General features: G+C 47.3%; 1 protein-coding gene across 3 annotated transcripts in view; it reads left to right on the plus strand.

Annotated features, from left to right (window-relative positions):
• LOC128825537 (myeloperoxidase-like) overlaps positions 1–12,245 on the plus strand; it is a 94,732-nt gene that overhangs the window by 54,844 nt on the left and 27,643 nt on the right. For all 3 annotated transcript variants that reach the window (XM_054008111.1, XM_054008112.1, XM_054008113.1), the window contains 4 exons: positions 3,315–3,490; positions 5,251–5,374; positions 9,572–9,701; positions 11,966–12,169. In XM_054008111.1, coding sequence (XP_053864086.1) covers positions 3,315–3,490; positions 5,251–5,374; positions 9,572–9,701; positions 11,966–12,169 — 634 coding nt within the window. The remainder of the gene's footprint in view (positions 1–3,314; positions 3,491–5,250; positions 5,375–9,571; positions 9,702–11,965; positions 12,170–12,245) is intronic.

Genomic DNA, 12,245 nt, shown 5'->3' on the forward strand with positions numbered 1-12,245 from the left:
TTATCCCACCAAGTTTCAGTGATGCCAACAATGTCATAGTTGTATTTATTTATTAGCACTTCCAGTTCTTCCTGCTTATTACCCATACTTCTCGCATTCGTATATAGGCATCTAAGATACTGATTTGATCTTGCCTCCCAGTTTTGCCCTGACCCTCCTTTCTCTCTGCCATTATGGCCCACGCTCTCCACTATTTCTGACCCATCTCCCATGTCTCCATGTTCCCCACTTACCTGTGGGCTTTGCTCACCTGTCCCCATCGAACTTAGTTTAAAGCCCTCCTCACTAGGTTAGCCAGTCTGTGTCCAAATAGGGTCTTTCTCCTCCTCAAAAGGTGAACGCCATCTCTGCCTAGCAGTCCTTCCTGGAATAGCATCCCGTGATCAAGAAAGCCAAAGCCCTCCTGGCGACACCATCTTCACTGCCAGGCATTCACCTCCACGATGCACCTGTCTCTGCCCAGGCCCCTACCTTTGACAGGAAGAATCAAAGAGAATACCACTGGCGCTCCAAACCCCTTCACTCCCAGAGCCCTGTAGTCACTCTTGGTCCACTCAGTCACATCTCGCAGTATCATTTGTGCCCACATGGATGAGTAGCATGGGGTAGTAGTCAGAGGGCTGGATAATCCTCGACAATGCCTCCATAACATCTCGGATACGGGCCCCTGGCAGGCAGCATACCTCCCAAGATGAAATGTCAGGGTGACAGATGGGCGCCTCCGTCCCCCTCAGAGGAGAGTCTCCGACCACCACTACCCTACATTTCCTATTCGCAGTGGTGGCAGCAGATCTCCCAACCCTAGGGGTATGAGGCTTCTCCTCCTCTACTGTAGGGTGTGATTCCTTCTCTCCTGTATGAAGAAGAGCATAACAGTTTCCTATTACCACGGCGGGAGGGTTCGGAGCAGGGGTGGAGCACTGCCTGCTGCCAGAAGAAACCTGCTGCCAGTGTCCACCCTGAGCCATCTCCTCCTCCACCAGTGGTGTGTCAGCAGTCCTGTGTACTGGGACAGCTACCTCAGCTGTCTCCACATGGACACTGTCGAGGAATTGCTCGTGGATTCGGATGCTCCTCAATCTAGCCACCTCCTCCTGTAGCTCTCCCACCTGCTGCCTGAGAGATTCCACCAGCAGGCAACTTTCACATTGGATCCCCTCCACCCCCCAGCCTGGATATCAGTAAGTGGAAATTGCAAGTCACCGTCTCTGCAAAACCACACCAGGATCTAGGTAGGAGCATCCATGCTCAGGCACTCTGTCTGGCTACAGGCGCAGGTGGAGGAGACAGAAGCAGTGCTGGCACAGGTGTTGCGGTTCTTCCTAACCAGCGTAGGCCTCCTTCTGTCAAACTCCCTCTCAAACTCCCCTGCCTGCAGCCTCCTGGTCGCTCCGCTCCCCTGTCTGCAGCCCCCTGTCTGCTCCGCTCCCCTGGTCGCTCTGCCTCTGGCTTTTAAAGTGAGTGAGGCCTAGGGCTCCAGCAAGGCCTACAGATGCTTGCAGGCATTTTAGCCTGTGACTGCTTTTAATTTCTATCTAACTGGCATCCTCATTCTTATGTAGTTCCCATTTATAAACTTACATTTTTCTGTGGTGGATTTTGGTTCATTCCCCCCTACAATGATGTTAAATTTAATTACATTATGGTCACTATCACCACGCAGTTGAGCTATAACTACCACTTGGACCAGATCCTGAGCTCCACTTAGGACTAAATCAAGAACTGCCTCTCCCCTTGTGGGTCCCAGGACTACATGCTCCAAGAAGCAGACACTGATGGTGTTTAGAAGTTTTATCTCTGCATATGCCCTGAGGTTTGACATGTACCCGGTCAATAGGAGGAGAGTTGAAATCACCCATTATTATTGTGTTTTCTGGTTTTGTAGCCTCTCTAACCTCCCTTAGCATTTCACCATCACTGTCACCATCTGGGTCAGGTGGTTGGCAGTATTAACATGGAATTTCCACTCATACAGATTCTGTGGTACAGTTTAATTCATTTAAGATTTTCACCTTATTTGACTCTGCTTTTTTTAACATATAGTGCCACTCCCTCACCAACGTGACCTACGGTGTCATTCCTGTACATTTCCCCCCAATATTGCCATGTCCCATTGATTATCCTCATTCTACCAAGTTTCTATAATACCTACTATATCAATATCCTCATTTAATGCCAGACACCCTAGTTCACCCATCCTAATATTGAGATATTTAGCATTTGGTTATAAGCACTTGTGCATTTTGTCAATATTCAGTTGCTTTCCTTTATGTAAAAAGTGACTAAGAGTCCTGTGGCACCTTATAGACTAACAGATGTATTGGAACATAAGTGAATACCCACTACGTCAGACGCATGACGTAGTGGGGTATGTTTAAATGGGATTACTTTACATTTGACTATTCCTCACTGGCTCCCACCTGGGCTTTACCAACTTCTTTCCTACCCTTCATAGTAGGATCTAGAGTTCCCTCTTTAATCAATTTATCCCTAAGGGATGTCTCCATCCGAACCACGTGCTGCTCCACACCTGTCAGCTTTGCCCCAGACCTTAAATAAAAAAATCCTCTACAACCTTTTGAATGTTATGTGCCCGGTGTCTGGTTCCATTTTGGTTATGGTTAAGCCCATCCCTCCTGTATAGGCTCCTCCTTTCCCCAAGTTTCCCCAGTTCTTAATAAATCTAATTCCTCTTCCCTCCACCATCGTCTCATCCACAGATTGAGACCTCGCAGTTCTCCCGGCTTCAATGGCCCTGTGTGTGGAACTGGAAGCATTTCAGAGAATGCTCCCATGGAGGTGCTGTGCTTTAGTCTCTTCCCTAGCAGCCTAAATTTGGCCTCCAGGACCTCTGTCCTACCTTTCCCTATCTCATTGGTACTTACACATACCATGACCACTGGCTCCTCCCCAGCACTAACTATAAGGCTCTCTAGAGGTCTCATGAGATCCACTACCTTCACACCTAGCAGGCAATTCACAAACCCAAGCACCTATAACGTCATATAAATTAGTATGATTCTGTATACGAAGAAGCAGAGCACAAAGTTGAATTGTTTACAGAAAATAGCAAATGTTTGCCAAGCAGGGGTTACAGACCGGACCGGCGTGTCCCTTACAGCGCTGACCTGGGAACCCTGAGGCTGCTGGTCAGAGTGTAGGAAAGGTCAATGTAGACCTGGCAGCTGCAGCTCGTCTCCTCAGTTGTTTGGGCCTGGACTTAATTCACACATACCAATGCAGGTCTCATTTTAGAGGGCTGGGCTGTGGACAGCAGTGGCTGGTGCACCACTTCAGGGGTCCTTTTTTTCCAGAGCAAAGGCGGCATTCCGGAAAAAGGACGTCAGCCCCTCAGATATCCTGAGACATTTAAAGGAGCCAGTGGCAGGAACCAGGTCTGCAATCCGAGTTGCCGATTACATGGAAACCACCCTGAGCCTCCTGAAGAAGAAGTTGCGTCGCGTGGTGAAAGGAGAGTTTAATATCACAGGTACTGTGCACATAAGACTGTAGATGGCTAATTAGCAGCAGCTCTGTCAATGGCAGGAGAGTGAAGTAGTGGTTCTGCTCTAGGCCAATATACCCAGGATCCAAACTCCTGATGAGCCAGGTGTGGCATGAAACCCCTTAATGACAAAATATGTTGAGTGCTGCCACAATCACAAATCCTGGTAAAGGAACCCACCTCTTAGCTCATCTACTCACCTTCCCATCAGGGCTGTTCCCAGCTGGACATGTGCTACTTCATTGTCCAGTCTAGTATAAGTGTCCCAGATGTTCCAGCTCCCACCATTTCCATTTTCCCCCTAGCTCCTCCTGGCCAGAAGTTAGTCCCTACTGCCCACTGGCTGGATTAGCTGCTCTTCTCTAAAGTTCCTTCTGTCTCACTCCAGTTTTGTGATGATAATTTGCTAGTGCAGTACATTACCCTGAAATCTGCAGGGAGTTCTACTGAGAGACAAACACCCTGGTGTGGCCCCTTGCTTCTCGACTCTCAGTGTCCTTGTTATTGCTTTCTTCTTTCCAAGTTTGCAATACCTCCCATATTAATATTATGTTCTTTCCCTACCACCGTGCTTCCTCTTCTCTTGCTCCATCATTCTTTTAATCCTCACATTGCTTCGTACCTACCTAGACCCCTCAACCTATCCTCAAATTATGTCACCATTGTGATGGTTGAATCACACAAACCCCTTGGGGCTGCCAACTGATGTGCCAAGACTACTTCTGCCCCTGCTTTCCTGCCATGGCAGCTTAGGACTTCAGTGCCCTGCCTGGTTTGAGCCAGACCCGCTAGCCTGCTGCAAACCCAGACCCAGGGTCTGAACCACGTCTCCTAACAGCTGTAGGCTTGACTGAAAGCCACTTACAGAAGTGTTCCTGTCTGTAACACTCAGATGTCCAAGTCCCAATGGGGTCCACACCCCAAATAAATCCGTTTTACCCTGTATACTCATAAATTGTTAAAGATGGATTCCAGTTCAGGTGACATGATCACATGTCACTTAAGACTTCATTACCCACTTGCCAGCACACACGTATACAGAAAGATTTACAGGTAAAACACAGCCATCTGCAATCAATTGTCCTGGTTCATGGAAGTCATCAAGATTCCAAAACAACATTAATGGCCCACACTTTGCATAATTACAATAGGCCCTCAGGGTTATATTTCATATTTCTAGTTCCAGATACAAGAATGATACATTTATACAAATAGGATGACCACGCTCAGTAGATTATAAACTTTGTAATGATACCTTACAAGAGATCTTTTGCATGAAGCATATTCCAGTTACATTAGCATATTTTCATAAAATCATATAGAGTGCAACGTCACAACCATAGTCATTGAAAATACCATACATTTTAAACCCCCAAAAGGAACTTTATCTCATCAGTATTTGAATCAGACAGGCATACTAAATGTAGGGATTTTGTCATTAGCACTTTTGAATCAGTCCCAATTGTCCTCCACTTCAGATGCTCCAAAACTGCTGAGAGATGAAGATGGCAAACAAAATGATTCCTAGAACACGAAATACTGAGTGTGTTCCTGAATATGAAGCTGGCCTTTATCCTGCAGGAAAGCTTGTGTATTCTATTGGTATAAACTAGAAGGAGTTTTTTAAATGAGATGCTATTTGTCTGTAGAGCTTTCCTACTGGGGGAGCCATGAAATGGAACTATTGGCGACTGTTCCAGAAATTATGACGGAAATGGCTTCACTCTGATTGGCTTCTCTTGCAGATGTACTAAGTAGGAAGCAGAAGGAAATTATTTCCAAGGCAACTGGTTGTGACTATCAGATTCGTTCCATTAAGTGCCCGAAGAGTAGCATTTACCGGACCATTACTGGAGAATGCAACAACAGGTAAAGCATTGATTTTTCATGTATAGTAGAGGGCCTCCAGCCTACATAATGTCCACTATAGACACCTTAAAGTTGCCGGTACAATACCATTCCTCCAAGCAGAAAAAATTGTATTAGTAGTTGTTTGTATTGTGTTAACACTGAGGGGCCCAAGAGAGGTGCTGTACAAACACATAACAAAGAGACTTTAACCTGGAGGAGTGTAGCAGGCTTCACTCGGGCCTATTGGTCAAACTGTGGACAAACAGTCTCTCCGAGACTTGAGGCTGGTCTTTCAGGCAGTCCTGGGGCCCAGCAGCCAAGCCACCATTCATCGCCCCCCGGAGTCCTCTAGTATCTCTCAGGAGGCTGGGGGAGGAGGGAAGGATAGGGGGACCCGGGCCCTCCCTCTCCATCAAATCCCAGTGGAGAACCCAGGGGAGAGAGGCAAGAGATGGCTCAGTCCCCTCTGACTGCCATTCCAGATCAGTCTCCCCCATATCACTTCCTACCTTCATTGTTTCCCTTCAGTTTGGGGCATGGCCCAGCCTTCTGCTTACACAGTGTTGGTAATTCAGGGCTTCAGCTGGGGGTGGGCAGCGATGCTTCCCAGCTCACCCTTGGAATCCAATTGTCCCCTCTTAGTCAGGAGAAAGGGGATCCCAGCCAGCCCCTGTCCTTCCCCTGTAGATTGCTCTGCCTCAGAGACTGCAGCCTGTCTGCCTTCTTGCAGCCAGTGTCTCCTCCATGCACCCTCTGCCAGACTGCCAGAGCTCCCTTTTAAGCAGGTCTTCCATAGCAAGCATGCCCAGTAGCTGCTGAGGAGCAGGGCCTACTTGGCCCAGTACTGTTCCACCATTCCTTTTACCATCGTGTGAGCTCTGTAAACCCCATCACAAGGGGGTTTGGAATTTCTGTAAGTCAAAGGGGCAAAAATGATCTGGAATTTGCATTCCAAGCAAAGGGCAAAGCTAGTAGGGAAGAGCTCCACACGTAACTGGATGAATAACCACCTCAAAGTGATACTAGAACTAAGACGACAGCCGACAAGAAATCATAGACATGTAGGACAGGAAGGGACTTCAAAATGTCATTGAGCTCGTCCCCTCTGTGCCGGGGCAGGGTCAAATAAACCTAGACCATCCCTGACAGGGGTTTGTCCAACTTGTTCTTAAAACCCCCCAATGATGGTGTGATGGGGTCCCCAGGGTGCAACTGGGACTGTGGGACCCCTGAGCCCTCTGTCCCACCAACCCAGGGTCTTCCTCTCACACTGTGATGCTGATGTCAAGCAACAAATCTCTGACAGGCACAGCACTTACACAGACATCCACAGGCAGGGACACATCCAACTGCATTACATGAACGATCTCCCAGCCACTCATGAGCCATCAGTAGGGAAGCTCCAGCCAGTTCCTCCCAGCTCCCCAGTCTTACTCCCCAGAACGGTACCATCTTGCACTAGTCAGAAGCCTGACCAGTGTAAGTTCACCCACCCTCAGTGTGGAATGGACACACACCAGCCTTTGTAAACTGAGCTGAGATCATAGGATCTGACTCTGTGGGTGCTCCGGGGCTGGAGCACTCATGGGGAAATAAAGATGGGGGCTGAGCACCCACCAGCAGCCTCCCTATCGGCTCCCCCCCAGTGACTTCCACCCGCCGGCCGGCCCCACGAATCAACACCTGCCTCTCCCTCCCCACACCTCCCGCCCACCGCAATCAGCTGTTTCGTGGCATGCAGGAGGCTACGAGGGATGGGGAGGAGGGGGCAGAACTGGGTAGGAAGAGGTGGGGTGGGAGTAGAGCAGGGGGTGAGGCCTTGGGGGAAGAGGTGGAGGGAGGGCAGGGCCTGAGTCAGAGGCAGGGCTTGGCACTTTGGAAAGTCGGCACCTGTGGCTGAGATTTCCCAAGCACTTCAACCAAAACACATTATATTTTACCCAAAACAAACATATTTATTAACTACAGAAAAATAGATTTGAAGTGATTATAAGTTGCAGGCATAGAGATCAGAGTTGGTTACTTAAGAAACAAAAATAAATTTGCAGTCTAATTTCTAAAAACTAAGCAGGATTTGAATCAAGCAGTGTCTCACCCTGACAGATGATACAAGCAGGTTAAAGATCCTCCATACACAAACTGGTAATACATTTTATTGGACCCACATGGCTACAGCACTACAAACAAAGGCAGTTCATGTCAGACTGACCTGAAATCTCTCTTTGATAAGATGGCTAATTTCTTACACAGGAAAATGCAGTAGATCTGATTTATCTGGACTCCAGTAAAATATTAGACACAGTACCACATGGAAAACTGTTAACATGGAGAAGATGGGGGTTGGTACAGGAATTGAAAGGTGGGTAAGGAACTGGCTAAAGGGAGAGGACAAAGGGTTGTGCTGAAAGGGAAACTATCTGTCTGGAGGGAGGTTGCCAGTGGAGTTCCTCAAGGATCAGTCTTGGGAACAAGCTTATTCAATATTTTCATTAATGACCTTGACACAAAAAAGTAGAAGTGTCTGAATGACATTTGTGGATGACACAAAGTTGGGTGGCATCTTCTAACAGAGGAGGATCGGAATATTGTACAGGAAGCACTGGATGATCTGGAGGACTGAAGTGGGATGAAATGTAATGGTACAAAGGGCAAGGTCATGAACTCAGGGACTACCAACAAGAATTTCTGCCGTAAGTTGTGGGTTGGTCAGTTGGAAATGACAGAGGAGGAGAAAGACCTGGATGTTTTACTCAGTCACAAGAAATCTGAGCCACCAATGTGATGCAGTTGTAGAAAAAGAGAAAGGCGATCCTAGGCTGCATTAGATATTTCCAGGGGTCTGATTAGACTACAAGCACTACAGCGACACAGCCGCAGCGCTGCAGCAGTGCCACCACAGCACTATAGTGTAGACACTTACTACAGCAATGGAGGGTGTTTTTTCCATTGCTGTAGTAAATCCTCCACCTCAAGAGGCCGTAGCTAAGTCGATGGAATTTTCCAAAGCACCTAAACCAGTTACGCACCTGACTCCCATTGAAAGTTAGGTGTCTAAACACCTTTGTATATCTAACCCTTGGGTTCTGAAATACCTATTGTCACATTTGAAAATGGAATTTAAGGCCAGATTTTCAAAGGTCTTGAAGCATCTAAAGATGCAGATAGGTGCCTAGTGGGATTTCTCAAACCACCTAGGTACCTAATGCCCATTGACAAAATCCCACGAGGTGCCTATCTGCATCTTTAGGCACCAACCTACCACTAGGAATCTGGCCTCTAGTGATGGATGTAGCCGTCAGGACTAGCACCCGGCTCTAACTACTTTCTGTCATGGACAAATATGATCTCACACAGGAGTTTTTTCTCATTAAAATGTCCTGAGCATTCTGCAGTTTTGTGTATTGTAAAAATACACCAACCTATGGTCCTTTCAGGCACATGGTTAGTGGTGACATGTTCAGTTTAGGTGTTTGCATGATTTCAGTGGGAGTTAGGGTCCAGATTTTCAAAGGATTTAGGTGCCTAATGATGCAGATAGTTGCCCAGCGGGATTTTCAAAGGCATCTAGGCACCTAAGTCCTATTGGGTGCTCTACACTGTTTCCCGGAGCTGTGGGGGAGGTGAGCAGGAAGAGCATAGGGGCTCTTTGCCTCACCTGCAGCCAGGCTGGAAGGCTCTTGTCAATTTCACAGGCAGCCAGAAAGACAAAAAATTGCCTTTCCGCTCTCCCAAAAGAGAATGTTTCTTTAAATCCCTTCCCAGGAAAAAAATCATGTTTTGATATTTTGTCTTGGGTTGGGATGAAAACGGTTCTAAAACCACATTTTTTCATGGGAATGGATTACCATTTTTTGGTCAGCTCTAGTTGGGAGCATAGATCTATTGAGGATTGTGAGGCACTGATACTGCAGTGATGGAGACCATATAAGTAGCATAGATTTAAATTCTGAATTACAAATGTGAGTATGACAACAACATGAGGATTCATCCTTTTACCTCAGTATTAACCATAGCCTGCGCTAAGAGCCTTTGAGTCTTTGCCTCGGAGCGTTGTCTGTCCAGAATATAGCTGTGGCCTCTGAACCGCAAAACGATTCCTTTCTATCGTTCTAGCAATTCAACGTAGGTTCCAGGGAGAAAAAGAAATTCTGCTTCTCTGCAGGGTGGGTCCTTTCTGAAATAGTTTAGTTGTTTGTTTTCTTCCCAACGTTCCAGGAAACATTCTTATTTTGGAGCTTCCAATCAAGGATATGCCCGATGGCTCCCGGCAGAGTATGAGGATGGAGTGTCGCTTCCCAAAGGATTAACTGAAGGAAAACTTTACAATGGATTTCCGCTCCCACTGGTACGAGACTGTGAGATCATTTGGTTTCTTGTTTAATCAATGACTCCCATATTTCTCTCCATGACTGGGGGGAAGTGCTCTCTGGGCAGAGGCCCAGGCCGGGCTGCCGCACCATTTAAGTCTATTTTGAGGGCACATGTGAGGCTTAAGCCGTACATATGTCTTGCGCTGGGCTGTGTTGCTTGGAGCACTCCACACACCTTCATCCCTTGGCAGGTGCAAGGAATACATTCACACCGAACAGCATTTCTGTTACCCTCCTGTGGAGAAGAAAGCGCTCAATGGATCAACACTTTGAAATTTGTACTAAGAATCAGTCTCACTCTGTGGTTTTAGCAACCAGTGGCTTGACTAGATTAAACTCAGACCTGTATATAAGAAGTGGTGGGACTAATTACTCAAGCTTTATTACTTTGGCCTAATAATAATGTGGCCTATCGGACTTTTATCCCTTTCACTTGACAGATTTTTAAAGGATAAATACCGAGCACCCCTTTCTCCATATTCATTATAGGTGGCTCAGTTTCAATGCCTAAAATTCAGGTCACCTGGTCCTTTCCGCTATTTTCAGTTGCTTAGTATTTTGATATATTTCTATCTGTTTGGGCTTATATTTTCTATGCTTGGTCTCTGAGTCAGGTTAATCTTTCTTAAAGAAAACATTGAACAAAAATAGTTCAGCCATTTCAGCGAACAAAGTTAGTGGAAATATATAGTTTTGGCAATAAACAAATGTTTCTTCTTTCCTATCTTTTAAAAATATATCCAGCACCCAGTGAGCTGGGAATAGGTTTGGCAGAGGGTAGAACTCAGGGAGCTGACCCAGACATGGCTAAGTTACATGCAGCAGAAAAACCACCATTTGCATCTGAACAGTAAGACTCGGTAGATCCTTGCTCATTTTCAGAACAGTCTAATTTAGGGTGACCAGACAGCAGATGTGAAAAGCTGGGACAGGGGGTAGGAGGTAATAGGAGCCTATATAAGAAAAAGAGCCAAAAATCAGGACTGTCCCTATAAAATGGGGACATCTGGTCACCCTAGTGTCACTGCACTGGGCATACTAATGACCTGCACTGTATCTCCTGCATTGACTCATAGCCACACCACACACATGCAGCTGAGGCACCAGATGAGTCACAGGCAAAACAGACACTCCTCTGCCATTCAGCACAGGTGAAGGAGCACTGCCCCCGCTCCACTCCTGCCCCACCTCTTCCCGCCCAGTTCTGCCCCTCCCCCAAGCATGCCCGGTCCCCGCTCCTCCCCCTCCCCGGGAGGTGCTGGGAGGGAGGGGGAGGAGTCGATCCGGGCTGCCGGTGGATGGGAGGTGCTGAGGGGAAGTGGGGGGAACTGATTGGAGCACCCACGGAGTCGGCGCCTATGGTGAGAATGAACCCAGCTCTCCCACTCCTTCTGGGTCATCCAGGTTGCACTCCCTCCCCCTGCTCTGACCCTCAGCTCCGTGGAGAATCCACAGTACCACAATGGCAGAGCTTCCCTTCCTCACGGAGGGGAGAGATCTGTTCACAAAGCGCGTCTGTCATGTGCAGGGGGGGTGATGATCTCAGTCTGGCATCAACACACATGACTGAATACATGCAGGGAGCAGATTGGCTGAGTAAGGAAGTTCCGTTTTAAGAGTCACTGTTCGGAGTAAAGCCACACTAATGCTTTGCCTGTCACCATCATTACTATCGTTGTGTGCTGTGGTTGTGCCTAGGACCCCAGTCATCAGTCAGGACCCCATTGTGCTAGGCCCTGTGCAAACAGAACAAAAATCTTCCAATCGAAATATAAGATGAGGCAAAAGGTGGACACAGACAGACTAGACGGGGGAGCACAATGCAACAACACATGGCAGCGTGCTGGATAGGGTCTCGCTCACCAGCTGCCTAAATACTACCTAGCTTTTTGTAGACATGCTGGCAAAGGCGAGTTTGAAGAGGGGTTTTGAAGGAGGACAGTGAAGTGGCTTTGCAGGTGTTTACAGGGAGCTCGCCCCAGTCGCTGAATTGCAACAAGGGAGAAAGCACAAAGCTGCTTCTTTAAAGATTCAAGTGGGCGATGAAGGCTGCATCATTGGCAGTTCATTGAACTTCATCGCTGATGTTCAGAAATTGACTTTCAGCATATAAAGTGTTGTGTCTGATACTTTCCTGAGGTCTGTAGCAGGCTACCCTAAAGTTACAGCACTTCCCCTATGGAGCTAAACACATTCACTATGTCTCAATCATAAATGTTTTTGTTCTCATTCTGTGCAGGTTCGAAAAGTGTCAAATGAAATCATTCACACAGCCAATGAGAATGTCACCCAAGACCAGCAGCGCTCTGTCATCTTCGTGCATTGGGGTCAGTGGGTTGACCACGATTTGGACTTAGCCCCTTTCACTACTACAAAAATTAACAATCAAGAAGTTCAGTGTGAGACCAGTTGCACCTCTGAGCTACCTTGCTTCCCAATTAAGGTACACCTACAACCTTGACTCCCTTCCTTCTTTGCAGGGTTTCTAAGCCTGAGACTAGTGTAGAAGGTTAGACCCA

This window comes from Malaclemys terrapin, chromosome 18 (genome assembly GCF_027887155.1).
Source record: "Malaclemys terrapin pileata isolate rMalTer1 chromosome 18, rMalTer1.hap1, whole genome shotgun sequence".
Classification (NCBI taxonomy): Eukaryota; Metazoa; Chordata; order Testudines; family Emydidae; genus Malaclemys; species Malaclemys terrapin.